Below are 22062 nucleotides of genomic sequence, written 5' to 3' on the forward strand. Positions count from 1 at the left end.
ACTGACAGGGTTTTCTGCGGCTGCTATTCATTGAATAGTGGCCGCAGAAAACTGACATGTCAGTTTCTTGCGGCGCCACTAGGGATCCCGGTCAGAGTGTATACTATGGGGGAGATTTATGAAAGGGTGTAAATATACACCTGGTGTAAACTGCCCACAGCCACCAATCACAGCTCAGCTTTCTGCTCTGGTAAAATATAAGAGGAGCTGTGATTGGTTGCTGTGGGCAGTTTACACCAGGTGTATATTTACACCCTTTCATAAATCTCTCCCTATGTGTATACACTCCAGCAGGGATTCCCTCAGCACAACGTAAGTTCCGTAGTAATCATGGACATTGTTGCAACGGCCGTGATTAGTACGGAACTTACGTTGTGTGAACATAGCCTTATACTGTAATCCTGCCTGTAATTATAAAGATGAGACTGATGAAATGTTTTAAGTACAGAATAGGAAATCTTATCTTATTATTAGTCCTAGTGACAGAAGGAGACCTGATCAATTGTATTACTTTATAATATAAATAGTAAAATATAAAATAAGAAAAATATCACCAAAATTATTGTTATTTTTAACACAAAAGTGTGATTTAAACGACAAGTAATTTTCTGATAACATACATCCTTTAAAAGGGTACTCCGGCCGGGAAGCTTTTTTTCATAATTGCTGGAAAGAGATTGAATAAAAACATCTACTTACCTCTCTGGCTCCAGTGCTGACTGACCACTTCCTGGTTTGAGACGGGCCTTGAGACGTGACGTTGGCAGGTCTGCTCAGACACTCAGCAGCTATAGCGGGGTCCCGTATCTGCTACTGAATGCCTGAACAGGCCTGAGACATCATGTCTCAAGGCCCGTCTCAAACCAGGAAGCGACCAGGGATCTGGGTAGTGTGATGCCGGAGCCAGGGAGATAAGGAGATGTAATTGTTTTCATCCACCCCCTCCCCAGCTATTGTGAAAAAAAGTGTCCCCTTTGAGTTTCTTAGTTGTTCATTCTTGTGCATGCAGTCACACTCTTCCAGGATACCTTTGGTTTGTGCAATGTAAATGAGACGACTGAAGATCTTGCGCATTCGTGGCTTGAGAGAAAAGTTTTTAGCACCACCAGTCACTGAGATGATGAGATTTGGAGTTTTAAGCTGCCAGAACTTGGTCATGAGCTCATACAACGTCTCTGGGGCAGTGTCTCGGGACAAGCGAATGTACTAAAAGAAGAGAGATTTGTTTATGACTAGAGATAATTGCAACTTGCATATGCTCGGGGTTCGCCCAAACCCAAATGTGCAGGGTTTGTTTAGCAGTGACTCAAGACGTTGGATGCAGCCCTAGGCTATGTTCACACGACGTAAGGGACCCCGGCCAGGTCACAGAATGGACTGTCTCTGCTCAGGTCATCTCGGCCGGTACTTAGGTACTGGCCGGATGATCTTTCCGGCCACAGAGCTCTGATGCGTGCGCATCAGCACGCGCCCGCATCAGAGCTTCCCATAGCACACAGTGAAGCGAGCGGCCGGAGCTGCTTGATTCACTATGTAAACTGACAGGGTTTCCAACCGCCGCAATTCATTGAACTGCAGCCGCAGAAAACTGCCATGTCAGTTATTTGCGGAGCCGCATGGGATCCCGGCCGAAACCTGTACGATGTGTATATGCTCCGGCCGAGATCCCATTGAAAATATGGCATTGTTCCACCCCGCAAAAAGTATGGCCGTTGTTGCCGATGACAACATTGGCCGTACTTTTACATAGTGTGAACATAGCCCTAAGGAGTCCTGCCTTAAGGCTGCAGCCACCGGTTATCAAATGCTGCATGCTTGAATTTGGTCAGACCACAGCATGCTCGAGTTTTGTTCATCTGGAGTTATGACCCTAAACTATGGACTATTAGATGCACCAAATACATTGTAATTTTATCCCATAATTGTCCATAGCTGTTAAATTGTTTTTATTTCTCTATACTTTTATTGGCACTACCTATAAGTTACAACCTGACGCTGGGTTCACACACAGTATATTTCAGGCTGTATTTGGTCCTCATGTCAGGTCCTCATAGCAACCAAAACCAGGAGTGGATTAAAAACACAGAAAGGCTCTGTTCACACAATGGTGAAATTGAGTGGATGGCCGCCGTATAGCGGTAAATAACTGCCATTATTTTAATACAACAGCCATTGTTTTAAGATAACAGCAAATATTTGCCATTAAATGGCGGCCATCCACTCAATTACAACATTGTGTAAACAGATCCTTTCTGTGTTTTCAATCCACTCCTGGTTTTGGTTGCTATGAGAACCTGACATGAGGACCAAATACTGCCTGAAATATACTGTGTGAACCCAGCCTTAGCATTTATATTAACTCCCATTGTAAAGTCTATTGGTCCTTATTTCACAGTGGAACAAAAACAATTCAAGCTGGATCTAGAGCTATATTTTTAACCACATGGTTTTTGACAAGGAAATCAGTGTGGTTTCCACACTAAAACCATGCAGTTAACGGCTGTGTGAACATACCATAGGAAGTGTTCTTGCACTGTTCTTTCATGTAATTTCTTAAGGCTAAAGCCAGAAACCAATCATAAATGGATGATACTGATTAAGAAATGTTCAAGGTTTCTCTTTTGGAAAACTGCCATTGCAGTTTTTGTGCCAAAACCAAAAGTTGATCCAACAGGAAAGAGATGAACCAGTCCGACCTTTATATTTTCCATCATATTTGAATCCACTTCTGGCTTTGGCACAAAAACTGCAATGGCACTTTTCCAAAACAAAAATATCAGTAGCTTCTAAAGGCCCTATTCCACGGAACGATTATCGGCCGTATTCGGCCGATATCGGCTGTTACGGCCGATAATCATCCCGTGGAATAGAAGGCAATGTTCAAGTCGGCTGATTGTTGCGTCGTTTGTCTTTCAAACATGTTGAAAAACAAACTAATGTAATAGCTGCGATCTACTGCCATCACTCCATGGAATAGGAGCGGCGTCTGCAGATCGTCACTATCCTCTTTGGGCTGCCCGGATGATCTAGAGATCAACCGGGCAGCCCCCTGCGTGGAATAGCGGCAGCGCTTATAGCTCTAGTTTGCTCCTCACTGTCAGCCCGTGGAATAGGGCCTTAAGCAATGTATATTTACTTTGTATTGTTGTGGACACTTAAGAAAAAAATTGAAAGGGACCTACCTTTCCTCTTCTCCCAAATGCATCAAACTGAATATCTCCATAGGCATCAGTGGGGAGCTCTTTTGTATGCTTCTTGTAATTCCATTTATCACATGTGTTGACCTGAGTTCCTTCAATATGCTGCACCTTGGTGTATCCGCACTTACAAACACTATCCCTGCAATGAGTGGATTAAATTAGTCATCTTCATTTGCCAGCAGAAGCTGTCCTCTCTATATGAGCCTAATCTAAGAGACATTTCTATCGGAAAGGCTTTATTACACCAGGGAATGTGTCATCAGAAAATGAGCTCTTGTTTAAATCACCTATATATGCCAAATTTCTTTAAAAGAATTTTTTGTGATTTGTCATCACAAACAGGAGTGCAGTGTACCCTCTGTTCTTAAACTGCTTGGAACTCAAACAGTATTTTCAAGAAAAGTTTACTTTGGTTTTCAAACATTTTTCGGGCACCCAATCTTGAAGTACAGTAATAATGCGGCATTCAAACAAATAATTACCTGGAAGTAATGTTCAGGATTCAAACTTTGCTTGGTATCTGAAGGTTTTTGCGAGCGTAGATCATGGGTGAGTTTAGCACAGGTGAGGCTTCACATACAGTACAGTACTGTATAAGACTGCTGGAGTGCATATACAGTACAGTAGTAGTACAGTCAGTGCACCACCATCTCCCATCCTGTGCTATATAAGACTGCTGGAGTGCATATTGTCACGGCCGCGGCGTCCCATGCTCCGGGCCGCCGCCGCGACCTCTCTCTGCCCCATGCAGCCGTCGGGTCCTTGTGAAGGGACCTGGCGCTGCTACCTGTTCGGACCTGGGGGGCACCTTATTTCGCCCCGCTCCTGTCACCGTCTGTGCCGGCAGGCGCGAGCGTCCTTGCCTCCTAGGGCGCGCGCGCGCCGGCTATCTCAGATTTAAAGGGCCAGTCAGCCTTTAATTGGAAGTTGCACTAATCACTCCCTATAAATTCCAGCCCTGCCCCACTTCAGGTGTTGGAGTCTCTGCATGCTTCCCATAGCGTTTGGCCCAGCTCCCTGTTGTTCCTGACCTTAGTCCTTGTTCCTTGTTCCTGTCCGCAGTCCTTGTCCCTAGTCACTGCCCGCTGCCTTCCCATTGTTCCTGAGTCCTGTCCGCCACCTGCGATCACGCCTACAGACCTCTGCCTGCACTATCTCCTGCCTACTGCTCCTGCCACGCCTCGCCTGCCGTCACTAGCAACCAAGCCAGGGGTAGCGACCTGGGGGTCGCCCGCCGCAGCAAGTCCATCCCGCCTTGCGGCGGGCTCTGGTGAAAACCAGCGGCCCCTTAGACTCCGCTCCCTGGTGAGGTTAGTGCCATCGCTGGTGACGGTTCAGTGGATCCACGACTCCAGGCGTTACACATATACAGTACAGTATTAGTACAGTCAGTGCACCACCAGCTCCCATCGTGTACAGTACTGTATAAGACTGCTGGAGTGCATATATAGTACAGTAGTAGTACAGTCAGTGCACCACCATCTCCCATCCTGTGCTATATAAGACTGCTAAAGTGCATATACAGTACAGTACTAGTACAGTCAGTGCACCACCAGCTCCCGTTGTGTACAGTACTGTATAAGACTGCTGGAGTGCATATACAGTACAGTAGTAGTACAGTCAGTGCACCACCATCTCCCATACAGTACTGTATAAGACTGCTGGAGTGCATATATAGTACAGTAGTAGTACAGTCAGTGCACCACCATCTCCCATACAGTACTGTATAAGACTGCTGGAGTGCATATACAGTACAGTAGTAGTACAGTCAGTGCACCACCATCTCCCATACAGTACTGTATAAGACTGCTGGAGTGCATATATAGTACAGTAGTAGTACAGTCAGTGCACCACCATCTCCCATACAGTACTGTATAAGACTGCTGGAGTGCATATACAGTACAGTAGTAGTACAGTCAGTGCACCACCATCTCCCATACAGTACTGTATAAGACTGCTGGAGTGCATATATAGTACAGTAGTAGTACAGTCAGTGCACCACCTTCTCCCATCCTTTACAGTGCTGGGATGGGGGGGGGGGCACTATACAGTAAAGGATGAGTGAGGAGTTAGTGACTACTGTAATATAATTGCTGGTTTTGTTAAATGTTTCTTGTGTATAATGTACTGTACCGTATATAGTGCTGCTATGTAATGTCCTGTAGTGATTATACTTGGCACTTTTCAATGTAATATATGGATACTGTAGGTAATTGGTGGGTGTGGGAACCAATTAAACACATTTACATTATTTCCTATGGGAAAACACTGCTTGGTTCTCAAACTGCCTTCCGGAACCAATTAAAGTTTGAGAACCGAGGAACTTGCTGTAAAGAATATTTCTAAGTAACATGACAAACAGCTCAGGCAAGATGACTGCCTTAAAGGAATGTATTAAAAAATAAACAGAATGTAAAATGTAAAAACAATCAGAAAATACAAACAGATTAGAAAAATATATATATATTTTAGTATCTGAAGCTAATCACTATAAAAAACAAAATACAGACAACACATTCTTTTACAGACGATAACAGTAGATTTGTACATATGAACCTGCTGTTACGTATCTGTGGTATTCTGATTCAGATTCTAAAGGTATCATCTTTTCATTTTGACTTGTTGCACCATAACTGTGTTCACACTACGTATATTTCAGTCAGTATTGTGGTCCTCATATTGCAACCAAAATTAGGAGTGGATTGAAAACACAGAAAGGATCTGTTCACACAATGTTGAAATTGAGTGGATGGCCGCCATTTAATGGCAAATATTTGCTATTATTTTAAAATAATGGCTGTTGTATTGAAATAATGGCAGTTATTTACCGTTATATGGCGGCCATCCACTCAATTTCAACATTGTGTGAACAGAGCCTTTCTGTGTTTTCAATCCACTCCTGGTTGAGGTTGCGAAATACTGACCAAATACTGACTGAAATATACTGTGTGTGAACCCAGCCTAATACCTTGTAATTTTTTTTTTTTTAAGTAAATATGTAAAAGAGCATTCCCCAACCCTTCAGTGCACCTGCCCGCTCTTTTAATGCCAGTGGAAATGTGGTGCTCAATTTTATGGTGCTCAATTTTTATTAGGATCACATATCTCCTCCAATGGTGAACTGATGGTTGACCAGAGAGTGTTAAGTAATCCTCTCTGCCTTTCTATCAAGGAAGAAGTTAAAAAAAACAACCCAAAAAAACCCCAAAACAAACAAAAATAAGTGTCCCTTTAAAAAATAATAAACACTTTAAGCAATAAATTCTCAGCCTACCTGATATAATCTGTTATCCTTTCTACGTAAAACTTTTTCATATTCTGTTCTGTCATTTCTCTCTTATCTTTTTTCAGCAGACATTGAATTGAAAAGGTGACAATAACTAACAGCAGCTAATATCATGCCCACAGCGATGATATCTCCTTACAGACTTGCGGAGAGGTATTTGCTCCCTCTCAGTTATTTTTGCTCCCTCCTAGTTATTTTCGATGACTAGGAAGCTCAGGATGAACAGTGCTAAGTGTTTCTTGGGGCAAAAGCACATGTAGCAATAAAAAACACATGGCACTGCTCTCATGCACCACATGCGGTATGGCATCTTCTTTTTAATCACGGATGATGACTCATTAAAGCATGTCTGTCATTATGCAGATCTTCCCTGATCGGCGCGCCGACACTGCTGATGCCAGAAAATCGGGCTGCCAGGAATATGTGACGCTGGGTGAGTTCTGTGCACGGGCCCTATTCCGATTCAATAGGGCTCATGCACAAGACCCATATAGAGCTGATGTGTCCATGGAAACCTGCTTGGCAAAAATCACAGGTACACTTTAACTGGAACCAAATAGCCTTCAGGTAAAAACAAGTCCACTAGGTATCCAGCAGATGTAGTCTATGTAGGCGATTCTCATTGCAGAAATACTTTGTTTTCTTTTGCCTGTTGCACTTACAGAGCACAGGAAAAAAAAAAGCCAAGCCGCAGTGATACAGAAGTGTAGAGGAGATAAAAGATACAGTAATATTGGCATAATCATCCAGGCTTCTGGAGTGCCAGTGTAGAGAGCATTTTGGGTGCAAATGGGAAGGAAAATTCAAGCTTCCATCTTTATTATGTTCCTCTCCTCAGGTTACTTCCCTAAATATTTTATAGAAATGGGTAAGTATGCAATCGTTTTAATATTACTGAGTTTAGTATAGTGTTACTTACTGTGATTTTGAATCTTTGGTATAGGTAACACATTCCCTCTTCTTAAAGTTCTCTTGAATAAACTTGACAGCATCCTGAAGAAGGACGGGATCATATTTAAAATCAAACAGAAAAACTTCATTTTACATAATCAAACATTAAAAAAAAAAACTTACTAACTCATCCAGAGACAACTCAATACTACGAGACATGCTAGAGTAGAGTGTCCGGGAGCTTCCCAGCATCCCACTCCTGCGACTCCTCATTCTGGCTAAATCTGTAGAGTTTTCCAATAATCTGAATGGAGAAGAAATGCAACAGACTGAATTGTTGTGTATGAGATCATATTTTTTTTGTAACGATCCATAAATGCATTAATAATATTTTAACAGTCTGAACTGTGCTGTACTTACATGGTACAGCAGTACAAATGGGGATACGGGGGTTACTGATGCACTGGCTTTGCAAGGTGTTATGTGAGCAGAAATAATAGAAACAGCAGCAGCATAGAAAGAAAGGGATTACACTGAGCATTGAACTGCTGCTGCTGGTGCTAATGGTGACAAACCTGCAGACTAAATGGAGGATGGGGGAGATTAGATACAGAAGGTAACACTGTGTACATGCTGTGCAGCAGCAAGTAAGGGGTTACACTAACAATTACAATACTGCTGCTAAGAGGAGGTGGAAGCCTTGATTTACCTTTCAGGCAGTGCATTGATCCTTCTGGAAGAAGCAGACAGGCTAACACAGACTCTCTCCTGCATATAATAATACACGCTAAGTCCTGCTCCCTGTGTTCTGTCTTGTCATGTCTGTTACTAGAGATGGATTTCCCCTAACTAGAGGCAGTGGATGGCAGATTGTAGGGAAGGGAGACACCTAGAGACAAGACTTTTTTAGAGCTTTCATTCTGAATAAAGTTATTAACAAAAATATTAGGAATCAAATGGAAGGAAGGTGTTTGAAACAACAGAGAGCAGATTACACAACTGCTGTTTCTTATTCTGTAGCAGACAGAGACAACTTATTTTTACAGACATTTTGGGCAGTCCTCTCAAATATGCTTCCTTGTATATGATTAGGACGTTATATCAGTGAATCTTCATATAACTGTTCCTTGCATGGTCAGGTTTACTTTTCAGTCTCTAGGAATGCATCTCTGTAACCATTTACTATGGTCTTAAAGGAACACTAAACATAGAAATTGTACAATAAAAACTATCATAGTACTATGCGACTTCAAAACATCTCATTTGATTCTATTAATTGGGCATGGGTATGGATGAGAAGATGCCTCGGTAGTGTGACCTACAAATTCCAATTTACCTATGCTTAGTATTCATATAGTAGGTGAACAATCAAAACCAATGGTACAATAGGATGCATTTTGGCAAGAAATGCATTTGCTTAAATTGCCAAACCAAACGGACTTCATTTGAACTTTAATTGAACTGAAATTTCAAAATGCCCTAAGCTATAATATACATCAAATGTTAATTATCCTTACATAAACTGTTTCTCAGCAATGTACAGTTCAGATAAAAAAATCATTGTTAAAAAAGTAATTCTTCTGCCATTCTATATTATAGATGTGAACAGAACAACCACCCAGTTGCTACCACAATAAGCTACAACCACCTGTATATAGACTGGAATATATATATATATATATATATATATATATATATATATATATATATATATATATGAACAGAAATAGACTTTATAATAAGAATAGTAAAGAAACAACAAAGAATAGCAAATTACACATACAATGCATGACTCTACCTGAGAAGAGTGTAGGGGCTTCTAGCTGTGATGGCACCAGCACTACTCTGCCAGCACAGGTGATATATTCCAGCTTGGGCACAGTCTCCACCTCCAGTCCAGCCTCCAGTCATTAGATGGTGTGACTGCTAGACAGCTAGATGTTGTACATCACATACAGCTCACAGCATTACAGAATACTTATCTGTTCTTGAGGAATGAACATAACCTTTCTATTTCAGAAGTGGAGCAGGTTTTACTGCCGATATTCCATCATGTCTGCGATTACTGACACCTTAGTGATTGTGATACTGTCACTGTGCAGTTTTCTTGTCATCACTCATAAGCAAGAAAATAAGGGTATAACAATACTCTGGATTCTGACAATATATGATATAAATGGTTTACAACTGTGTAGTAAAAATGGCATCCTGTAGCTGAAACCTTATCGCTTTATTAAGTAAAATACGAATATGCATTAAGTTCAGTATACTGCCAAACTACAGAGAGCATTGAACACTAACAGGGTTTTCCCTATTACAATGATCTGTACATCACTTTGAATGGTTGTGTCCTTTATATGAGTAATCATATGTGTAACTTTAAATAGTCACTGACATCATAAATAACTTCTGACACCAGGCATCAGGTTACTGATCACAGTGGGTCTCACTGCTGAGACCCACTATGATCAGGAGATATAACCAGGGAGAGAGCATTGCAGCAGTGTTATCTACTCCCCTCCTGATTGGCTAATTCCAACAATGTAAGTAATGAGGCTACATTGTCAGAATTTAGCAAGCGGCCGGGGAGTGGATCACATGGCCGCACAATCTCTGAGACCAGCTGTGATCGATACCTTTTGACATGCCTGATGACAAGTCAAAAGTTAATTAATAGTTTTTAATGACAGCAATGGAGTCAATGGGGAGGACCATGGATGCCTCTGATTGGCAAATTTGTCACAATATGCAGATAAGAAGAGATCTGTCAATCAGGGCAAGGGACCTTCCTGATGACTTGAAGTCCCATTCCCAGTTGATGACACAACTATCATTACTCTGACCATTTAGAATGAATGATAGATCATTGTGAGTCTGTCAGCGTTTTATACTTCTCATGGTTTGGGCAGCGTAAAACTAGTAGTAGGTTCACTTCACAAATAACTGTCAGAACTTTTGTAGAATAGTTTTCAGGTGGAGTCAGGGAGCAGGTAAAAAGTTTAACTTTCTGGTCCTATCTCTGTATAGGTGAAGGGCGAGTTGCAAGTGAGAGCAGGAAGATAGAACATAGCCTGTTACTGTTATCTCTCCATCTGTATATCCTCTTTAAGTGACCGTGAGTAATTTTGTTTTTGTACATTGTAACAAATAATCAGAAAAGTATACAAACTGTCCAAACTGATAACAAGTCTTTGCGAAATTTGTATTCTACACATTTAGTTTTTGTTTGTTACTTTTTTGATCCACAACTTAATTGTAACCCACTCACCTGGACACATTGTACTCAATGGTGTTGCTACCCTACCTTAGGAGTATGGGTAAAGGAACTGGCTGCAATGGTGGAAAGACTCCAAGTGGATGGTAGAATAAATCGGGTGAGAATATAGGTTTCTCAAATGTGTCTTTCATTGTTCATATAGTGCAAATGGACAGTTGTCAGTGTAAGACTGCATACCCATTATTAGAACTATGGCAGGCCACAATTATAGCAATTGTCCATAGTGTTGAACAATGCTGTAATTTTTAAGCCTGTAGAAGAACAGTGACAGCAAGAGATTTGGATACCCTGGACTCGTGACAGCCCCAAACTTGCAGAACATGTACACCAAGCATGAACAGGGCCCTCTCTCCCTATGCACCAGTCAATTACTTTATTCATGTTGTTTTTTTCTTGATTTTATGTTATGTTCTGTATGTTAACCCTTATCATTTGTATAGTGCTCTGGCGTTAAGGGTGCTTTAATAATAAATAATAATAATAATCTAAAAAGTCAGATAATTTAACCTTGTCTGGTGTAGGTCTTATGACGATCTCCCAGCCTCAGCGGGCACAACCATACATTGCCATTCAACAAAGCTGATCTCAGATCAATATTTTAGAGTAGCCTGTAATGAGCTAACAATCCTTTGACTACAAAAGTAACATCAACTATGTTAATAGCCTTCTTCTCCTCCCGCTTTCTAAAACTCAACATGGACAAAACAGAATTAATCATCTTTCCCCCATCTCGTTCCACCCTGCCATCTAATCTGTCAATCACTATCAATGGCTGCACTCTGTCCCCTGTCCCTCAAGTCCGCTGCCTTGGGGTCACCTTTGATTTGTCCCTGTCTTTTAAACCATATATTCAGGCCCTGACCACCTCCTGCCGCCTTCACCTCAAAAACATTTCCTGAATCAGCTCTTTTCTCACCCCTGACTACACAAAACTGCTGGTCCATGCTCTCATTATTTCCCGCTTGGACTACTGTAACATCCTCCTCTCTGGCCTTCCATCTAACTCCCTTGATCCCCTCCAGTCTATCCTTAACTCTGCTGCCCAACTAATCCACCTTTTCCCTCTCTTCACCTCTGCCTCTCCCCTCTGCCAATCCCTTCACTGGCTCCCCATTGCACAAAGTATTCACTTTAAATTGTTGACCATGACATACAAGCAGGTGCGTAGCTAATGTCCCTTGGGCCCTGGTGCAAGAGTTCAACTTGGGCCCCCCCTTCCGTTACCGAGCTATGCGATAGATATATAGATGGATCAAGACCGATATTACCAATAATACCAGTATATAGGAAGGAAATATTATCACCATACATATAACCACCAAATGCTGTATACTGAGACCAATATAACCAAGGGGAAAATATTACAACCACACCACAACCACTACCATCACCACTATATTGTTACTGACCAAATCCAGTATACTAAAGCCAATAAAACAAAGTACTGGATTACAAGTAGCAAATATTACCACCACATACTGACTAACACCACCACATACTGACTAACCCCACCGCTGCTACTAACACCACCACATACTGACTAACACCACCGCTGCTACTAACACTACCACATACTGACTAACACCACCACATACTGACTAATACCTCAACATACTGACTAACACCACCACATACTACCACCACATACTACCACCACCGCTGCTACTGACTAATACCACCACATACTGACTAATACCACCGCTGCTACTGAATAACACCCCCTGTACACAGATCACTATCTAGTATATAGCCCCCCTCTGTGTAGTCCCCCTTTCAGATTGCCCTTCTGTGTAGTGTCCCTTACAGACTGCCTTTCTCTGTGTATTCCCTCTTATAGATGGCCCCCTCTGTGTAGTCCTCCTTACAGATGCCCCCCTGTGTTGTCCCCCTCTACCCCTCTTTTAGATGCCCCCTGTATTGTCCCCCTTATAGATGGCCCCCTTATGTTGCCTCCCATTATAGGCTACACCCTTATGTTTCCCCCCCCCCATAGATGGCCCCCTGTATTGTACCACTTACAGATGCCCCCCTCCGCCCTTGTAGGTGGCCCCCTGTGTTGTACCACTTATAGATGCCCCCCCCCGCTCTTGTAGGCTGACCCCTGTGTTGTCTCTCTTATGTTGCTCCCCATGTTTCCCCCTTATAGATGCCCCACCTTATAGATGGCCCCTCTGTGTTGTCCCCCTTATTTTTTCCCCCATAAAGATGCCTCCCTTATGTTGCCCCCCCTTGTAGATGCCCCCACTGTGTTGTCTCCTTATACATTCCCCTATATGTTGCCCCCCCATGTAGATGCCCCCACTGTGTTGTCTTCTTATACATTCCCCCCCATGTATATGCCCCCACTGTGTTGTCTTCTTATACATTCCCCCTATGTTGCCCCCCCATGTAGATGCCCCCACTGTGTTGTCTTCTTATACATTCCCCCCTATGTTACCCCCTATGAGCGCTCCCTGACCCGGAAGTAACAGCCCCAGCGTACACAGCTCTCTGGTGCTTGTGCTGCAGGGGAATCCTGGGCACACCACCAGGGAGCGGGCACAGGGGATGCAAGGAGGGAGCCAGCGTCAACCGGGGGCCCTTCCGGGAGAGTGGAGCGGCGAGCGTGGAGGATGCAGGGAGAGGGGCCGCGGTCGCTACGCCACTGCGTACAAGGCCATCCACAACCTGTCCCCTCTGTACATCTCAGACCTGATATCCTGCTACCGACCCTCATGCAACCTTTGATCCTCCAGTGACATCCTTCTGCGCTCCCACGTTGTTCATTCCTCGCACAACCTCCTCCAAGACTTTGCCCGAGCCTCCCCTATACTCTGGAACTCGCTACCCCGACACATGCGGCTCTCACCCACCATCAAATCCTTCAAGAGTAACCTGAAAATCCATCTCTTCAAACAAGGCTACAACCTACAATAACTCTGCATCACACTTGACTGGCAGCACTTTACCTCCTCTCTCTCTCCCAGTACCTCATAGATTGTAAGCCCTCGCGGGCAGGGTCCCAATCCCCATGTACCAGCCTGCCATTTGTCTTCATGTAATGTGTTTTTGATCTTGTATTGTTCCAGTTTGTTACCCCCTATCTCTAGAATAGCGCTCTGGAATTAAGGGTGCTCTACAAATAAATAAATAAATAAATAAATAATAATAATATTCTGGAAAGTTGCAGAATTTTGAAAGCTATCTCATACTATATAGAGTTTTATTTCTGAAATGTTGTAAAAGCAACTAGTTGGTGAGTAACGCAGTATTAAACATTTTAAATACTATATTGGAATTTGTACAAATAGGAATTACCTGTAATATTACATTTATTAGAATTTCTTGCTTCGACTCAGGGTGGACTGGTTAAATAAATTATATATGAATAGTATGTTTACATATTCAGTTATTATAAGCATTGGTAACAACAATACGGTTTGCATGGAAGCTGCCTGGGGCAGACCTTATATATGACAGAAGCTATTCTCTATTTTATGTGTTGCTATAAATTATGTTGAGTTGCCTGCAGTACCGAATATGACCACTAGATGCCATTAAGTCTTTCAACAGAAAAAGCACGGTATATTGAGCAGCATCCTTGTCAGACTACAGTAACTTACTATATCCATCTCAACTTCATGTCACATTCTCAGGGTTCCAGGAGACTGAGATAGGTAGCTCCTATACTGTAAAGCTGGTTTTGCTGCCGTTATCCTTACCAATGATATATGGGAACACTATGGTTACAAGTTGTTGTTTTTTTTAACCCTTAGCACAGGTTAATGCCAGTAGTTCAAAGTAGGGTTTTAGTTCTGTCATGAATATCCACACTGGTTGTGCTTGTGCAAACACCCATGGCTATGATTTATAGTCTTCATTTCATGGCAACAGGTTGGGATTAGAGGAAACTATCGAGTATCACAAGAGATGGGAGTTCCCTTTGCAGCTCAATCATCGGTTATGAGCATAGTTAGTGATCAACTGGGACTGGCATTTTTATGGAACCACTCTGTCCTCAAAGGCCACTAGGGATGCCCAGGAAGAATCACTGAGGTATGCTCTGAGAGCTGCCTATGTATTTTATATTTGAAGTGAAAATCCATATTGTAATTTAAAGGGAATCTTTCAGCCCTATATCCTGTTCAGAGCTCAAAAATCATGGTGAAGTTGCCAAGTCATAGCATGCATACCTCCTACCCTACCCTACCCTACCCTACCCTACCCTGAAGATCAGTTGGGGAGGGAGGCGTACATGCTGTGGATCAGCAGCGTCTCCATGATACTTGAGCCCTGAGCATGATAAAGGGCTGACAGATTCCCGGGGAAAAAAATCACAGCATCCTGAAAGCCACATCCAGCTAAAGTGTGAAAGCAGCTGTGGAAAGAACATGAGAAAATGAACCCTCTAATGTAATTGTAAGAAGATTAATAGTCTTTGTGGAGTTCTGTGACCATATAAAAACCTCCTATTTCCAAGGGCACAATACCAGCCGCAGGGTCAGTCTCTAAGAAGATGTGTATGTGTAGAAGAAATAGGACACCCCCAAAATACAGTCAGGGGTGGACCTAGAACTGAAATCTAGGAGGGCAGGGGGACTTTTACTTTAAAGCGAATGTACTGTATTTACCATAAATAGACCGGCGCCATCACAATATTGTTTCCCACGCATGGAGCCGGTCTATTACCGAGGACCGACGCAGCCTGAAGCACTGCAGGTGGGCCGCCCCATCCCCAGTGGGAGGTAACCCCCTTCCCTCTATGACGCGACTCCATTGATTCTAAAAATCATAGAGGGGGTTTCCTCCCACTGGGGTCTGGCTGGCCCGTCTCCAGTGCTTTAGGCTGGGCTGGTGTTTGGTAATGAACCGGCACCATGCACGAGAATGGGGCTCCAGTTCAAAAAAAGGACCGCAGCACCAGCATCGCCACGCCAGCGCCGGTCTATTCATGGTAAAAACAGAAAAGCAATGTACCGCTGGTTCATTCGCTTTAATTTGTTACACCCCTCCCCACTCCCTTCATTGTGGTAACTACGCCACCAAGACAAGGAAAAGTGGAAAATACTTTACTAATCAACTGAACTACTAATCACAAAGTAAAGAGCAGTCATTGCTTTGTTAATCATGGACAAGTATACACTACCACTATACAAGCACCAATAGAACTGATAATACCACCATATAGTGACCAGATACAAGCAATCTATTATCACACTGCAGACAATACAAGAGAATATGGTACTGATCAGACACAGACTAGGACATACAGTAACATATAATTATCATACATCAGCCACACTGCCTCCTTGAAATGATCTAGAAATAAAAATTGCAGACCACATTTATTTAGAACTCTACATTTTGTGGTTTATCTGTAATCCTTCTGAAAATATAAGACTACATTGACAGCTGGATGTCAAAAGACTGTATCCTTAAACAACCTGACAGCGTCCAATCATCGATGACAGACTTTGTAGGGGTACATCCTATTAGAACTAGACCAGACCCCAAAACTAAATAAATTCAGATACCTAAATGAATTCAGACTGCAGACAAGACCCCTAAAAAAAGACCCCAGACTAGACCCCCAAGAAAATTCAGACCCCAAACAAGAACCCATAATTAAGTCAGATACCAGACCCCAAAATTGTCATACCCCAGACACGATGCCTAAATTATTTTAGATTACCAAATTAATTTAGACCAGATCACTAAATAATTCAGACCCTAGATCTGACCCCTCAACAAATTTACAGATAATATTCCTAAATTATTTCTGCCACCAGGAAGATGTGACACATAAATTATTTCAGAACCCAGACCACGCACCTTAATTAACCCTTTCACGACCTGGGGTCATTGATGCCTCAATGCCCAGGTCGTGTTTGGTCATCAGCTTAAGGGATCATAATGACTGCTCCCTTTCCTCTGTCCACTGCCGCTGTTACTATCTTGTAACAGCGGCAGGGGAGAGAGGGGAGGGGGCAAAGGTCACGGCACAAGCCCCGTGCGCCCAGCCTTTCCTCCTGACTAGAGATGAGCGAGTTTGCCGAAGTTTGGGTTCGTATGACAATGAACTATCGGCTTCCGATTCCCGCTGTCTGCAGCCTACGTGAACAGGGTGGATACAGCCTAAGGACCACTTGGAAAACTGGGATACAGCCTATGCCAATGTCTGTGTCCCAGTTTTTCAGGCGGTCCGTAAGGCTGTATCCAGCTTGTTAACGGAGGCTGCAGACAGCGGCAATCAGAAACCGATAGTTTAGGTTCATACGAACCCGAACTTCGGCAAATTTGCTCATCTCTACTCCTGACCCCCCGCCGGCTTCCGTAGTCAGGAAACCGGAAGTCTCCGATGTCCATGAACGCAGAGCCCAGATGGACACCGGAGAGAGAATTCTCCCTCTGTGGAGAGAGAATTCTCCCTCTGTAGAGGGAAAATTCTCTATCTGGAGCCCTATAGATGCTGTGGTCGTGCTGACCGCAGTATCTATAGGGTTAACTCTCAGCACTGGAGTGCAACTCTGGTGCTGAGAGTTGCGGCGGGTCCCCGGCTATCATTGATAGCCGGAACCCACCGCGGATGACACAGGTGCAGCTCCTGCGCCTGTGTCATCCTGGATCGTTAATTAATGTCGCTGCAGCATCGGGCATAGCCTACAGCGACGTTACACACGGTTCTGAGGGCTACAGACTGTCAGTAAATGCTGGGAGTTGTAGTGCTTACAGCTGTTGTAGTTGGAGGTGCATTTTACACTAGATGCTTTGTGGAAGATTAAAATACATGATTCTGTGTAGGGGCCCCAAAACAACACTATATGGGATAAAATATGTATCACTATACTTATCAGCATAACCAATAATACCATTATATACAAAAATATCACCACCACATAGTGACTAATAACACCATGCCATTACTAAATAAAATCCACTATACAAAGACCACTATCCCTCCATATACTGACCTATATAGAGGTAGATACTATTGGTACAAAGGTTGTGCACGCCATATAAGTGGTTACTGTGCAGTTACATCCAGTGACTCACATTAACTCTTCTCTGATTGGAGTCATTTACTTTTATTTTTTCTCCCTCTGGCTCAGCCATCATGAAGACCTCCTGGTGATGACTCCACAGAATCTGCCAGACAAACATTTTAGGGTCTTTGGTCCACCACCATCTTTACCTGTATACAATTTCTCCAGGTGTATTGCTCCCGACAGTAACAGTTCACACTTTTTGCCCCATGTAGTAGGTAAACCCTTCTGTGCCCTCAAATAACAGACAGGCACCCTCTGTGCCCTCATATAATAGAAAATCCCCCATCTATGCCCCCTATAGTAGATAAACCCTCTCTGTAACCCATCTAGTAGTTAGACCCCTCTGTGGCCCTATATGGTAGATAGGTTACTTTTTGCCCCCATGGAGCTCGTCCATGCCTCCATATAGTAGATAGGCCTCCCTTTGCTCCTAGACAGTAGTTATGCCCACTCTGTAAACATTTAGGTCCTCTGTGCCTCCATATAGTAGTTTGCCCCCTCAATGATCCCCCTATAATATTAGGTCCCTCCATGCAGGTAGGCCCCCTGTTTATAGTATCATGTAGGCACACCTACAGGTAATCTCCCCCCTAGTTAGCTTCCCCAGTAGACAGTATTCCTTATGTATTAGTGAGAGCCAGCCCCCCCCCCCCCTTTTAGTATCCCCCTCTGTAATATTGAATTTAAAAAACACCAGTACTCACCTGGCTTCTGTGCAGTCTGGCAGCATCTCCTGCTGTTCTCCATTCTGCAGCTGACCTTTGGCGCACAAGTAATGTCACTCCTGTGCTGCAGGAGCTTAGTTGGTGAGAATGCACTCTTGTGACCGCTGGCATAACACTGCCTGTGGTCACAAGAGTGATTGACAGGATGGGGAGCCTATAGTTCCTCTGTCTGTCAATAATATCACTGCATGTAACTGCATGTGCTTGTTGGACCACTTTCATTTAATGGAGTAGGCGCAGCACCCGGCGAATGAGAGGTCACCCCAGGAACAGGGGGCCCACCAGGTGCTGACACCAGCCCTGTGGGCCAAGTTTTGCATCCTTTTGGGGGGGGGGGGGCCCACTTTAGCTTGGGGCCAACCGGGAGATTCCCCGGTTCCCCAGTGTGCCTGTCCAAGCCTGTAACTGAATATTTACCACCTATTTTGCAAAATTGTTCCCGCACATCTGACTATCTATGGAAAAAGTACAGATAGTCAACCAAATAGCAAAATCACTATATCTCAGAAACAGTAGGGCAAGGCAAGAAATAAAAAAAACAGTGGAATTAGAGTAATTTAGGGTATATAATGATAAAAAGTATTTTTTTTAGGACTGGCCAAAGCTCCTCTTTAAATATGGCAGCTACAGTGGTAATCATCTGATTGCCGGGCACTAGGCCCCTCCACCACCAAAAAATAGAAGTTTATACAATATGGACATTTATACAGTTAAAAAAAAATGTACAGCGCGCTAAACAGTAAAAGAATTGGTGGGATTTAACCGTTTGAGTTATAATGTCATTCATAATTACAGGAGACTTGCTAAAAAATTTAAATCCTTAGATGAAACAGATGGGATTTATGAATTTCCCTGTATGAAATGTTTAGGGATGCCTTTAACATTATATGCATTATCAGCAATTAACACCCAGCAAGGGGCCATAACTTGGCACTCCTCAGGACAATAGGCTAGGATGTATAGCTAAAGGTAAGGTTTTTTAACACGACAGACGTGGAGGGGCAAAATCACATAGAAATTAAGTAAAGGGCCTGTGATAAGGAAAAGTAGGGGGTTTATAGGGCCGGTGACAAACATAATTTTAAGGAGGTTGGTCTCCTTTTTAGCTAATGTTGTAGGTTTTCTAGAGAGGAAGAACTTTTCATGGATTCTTAGGACTCATGAGAGGTAAGATGCAGCAACCTAATCTCAGGCACCAATTCTCCATGTCCACATAGCAATTGCCTGTCCTGCGTCTATGCTCATGGTCACACACACTAGCTTGTTGCACATTATCTGTCTAGTCTTATAGGTTTGCATCCATGCATGATTGATGGACATTGACTTTTGCCTTTAGCAGTCAGATCTATACAGATACTGATTGTAACCGGTCAAATTCATTTTACCTTTTGTGAATTGCAGAATATGTCATTTACATATTCCTTGTTAAACTATATATATATATATATATATATATATATATTTTTTTTTTTTTTTTTATTATTATTTTTTTTTTTTTTGCAGTTCGTTACATTGTTATTTAGTTAACCCAGAAACGTTCATGAACTGTACAATATAAATGATTCCAATAAGCAAGATAAAAAAGACAGACACATTGAAAAGCGATAAAGCACATAAAGAAAAAACTTGCCTCTGTCGGGGTCTTTCCCTGGACTGAGACCTCTCTCGGGAGCTGGAACCAGATCTGATCTCTGTGTGAGGTACAAACTCCCGGCTCCATCTTCTGGTGTTTTGTCTCACAGTCATTACACAGTTGGAAGCAAAAACAGAAAATAACCTAGAAATGAAGTAAGTGCAAGTAAGCAAAGGAAAATTAGGAAAAGAAAACAATTTAAATCCTTCTTAAATCTGACAATGACAACTTTTTCCCCCAACCCGTAACTATTTACATCAATCAATTTTTGCAGGATGATAAAGATTACTTTTATACTAGCTTACAGCCTAAATTTGTGCATGAACATTATCTTATCTTTGGACTTTACACTAACAAAATTAAAGATTTTTAAAACTCTAGAACCAGTTATTGTACTCTTACAATCTGTAATAGAGAAGTGCAAGGAACTCACCTAATCTTCTCCAGCAGTCCTACACACCCATGATCTCTGCCACTGTCACTGAATCATACTACAGAAAGCCTTTCATCCAAATCAGTCCTGTGTTCCTGTAAACTCAATGTACCTGTCTTCTCATCAAAGACTTTCTGCTGTGATCTGCTCAGCTTCCCTCTATTTCTCTGCACTTCTTTCTTCCTTCCTTCCTTCCTTCCTGGCTGCTTATACTCCCTATGGTCCCATCGCCCGCTGGCAGAGACATTGTGTTGGCACTGCCTCAGGCAAAGCACCCTGGTATGAGTACAAGATGAAAATTCTAGAGAAAAAAGTAGAGAACACAGCAAATAAATGCAAACCAATGAAAACATGAAGATTATTCTCAAGGTCTTAAGATATTTTGCAAGAGAACGCAGTTAATCTGGATCATAAAATGAGCTGATTGATTTTATGATTTTATTGTGAAGTTAAAAGGCACATACAAAATCATAAAAAAAAATACGGAAATTGCCTGAGTATACCCAAAATGGGTGAGGATGAGTAAGTGACCATGTCTCAGGGGTCATGAGACTGTTGAATGAGTATAAACCCCGTTGTTATATTATTCATGTCTATGTCAAAATTGTACTTGGCAAATTTAGCAGAATTACATGTGCTGGTTTATGAATGTCGTCAGGATTTTTTGCTGCATCATGATCTATAGAGTACCCAAGAAATCAAAAAACAAAGAACGAACAGTTTTAATTAATATCAAAATGACAGGTTTGGGTTGTTGGCCAGAGCCAGAATATGAGTCACATCAGTGTTGGTGACGGTCACTGACATGAAAGCTGTAAAAGCATTAATGAGTATAATAAGTCCCAGTTGGCAGGGGTTGTGAAATACATGGATGCATGATGCCACCTCAAAGGGACACATAATGAATGAATTTACACTTTGTAGAAATTAGGTAGGTTCTGAAGGTAAAAGCTGATCTTACCTTTTTTTTTATCAGTTAATAAAAGGACACTATGAAAATTGAGTGGAGAGAGGAAAAAAGGTACCTGGGAGTATAAGGGTGCCTTCACACGTACCTGATCCGCAGCGGATATCACGATGGGAATTCACAATGAAATCCGCTGCAGATCCAGTCCTGTTCATCCCTATGAGAATACATACTCGCATTAAATTAACCCCCCTCAGCCAGAGAATACATCACTCCCTCCCCGCTCCGGCTTGCTTCGGGGGTACACGGCTGATTCAGTGGCTGATTGGCATAAGCTGGGGACCCCCCGAAGCAAGCCGGAGCGGGGAACAGGTTATGTAGTCTCCGGCCGGCGGGGGGGGGGGTTATTTACATACTCAGAGGGATGTCAATTCCATTGCGAGTATGTATTCTCATAGGGATGAATAGGACTGGATCCGCAGTGGATTTCACTGCAAATTCGCAGCGTGAAATCTGCTGCAAAGCCGGTACGTGTGAAGGCACCCTAAAAAATAAAATACAGAAAAATGCAAAAAGGTAAGTATACAGACATAGAAAAGTAGGATTTCCTCTTAGGTGCATGTTCTGTGTATGGAAGCCATAGATGTTAGGCTCCACTAACTCAAAGACAATTAGAGATTAAGTC

General features: G+C 42.7%; 1 protein-coding gene across 1 annotated transcript in view; it reads right to left on the reverse strand.

The window, feature by feature from the left end:
- The window catches only part of TRPM8 (transient receptor potential cation channel subfamily M member 8), a 50368-nt gene extending 30218 nt beyond the window's left edge, over positions 1-20150 (reverse strand). The window contains exons 1-5 of the mRNA XM_069985197.1: positions 20035-20150; positions 7561-7681; positions 7406-7479; positions 3183-3339; positions 1029-1206 (exon numbers count right to left, since the gene is read on the reverse strand). Coding sequence (XP_069841298.1) covers positions 1029-1206; positions 3183-3339; positions 7406-7479; positions 7561-7681; positions 20035-20150 — 646 coding nt within the window. The remainder of the gene's footprint in view (positions 1-1028; positions 1207-3182; positions 3340-7405; positions 7480-7560; positions 7682-20034) is intronic.
- Between the last annotated feature and the right edge of the window lie 1912 nt (positions 20151-22062).

The sequence above is a fragment of the Dendropsophus ebraccatus genome, chromosome 9 (assembly GCF_027789765.1).
Source record: "Dendropsophus ebraccatus isolate aDenEbr1 chromosome 9, aDenEbr1.pat, whole genome shotgun sequence".
NCBI classification, from domain to species: Eukaryota; Metazoa; Chordata; class Amphibia; order Anura; family Hylidae; genus Dendropsophus; species Dendropsophus ebraccatus.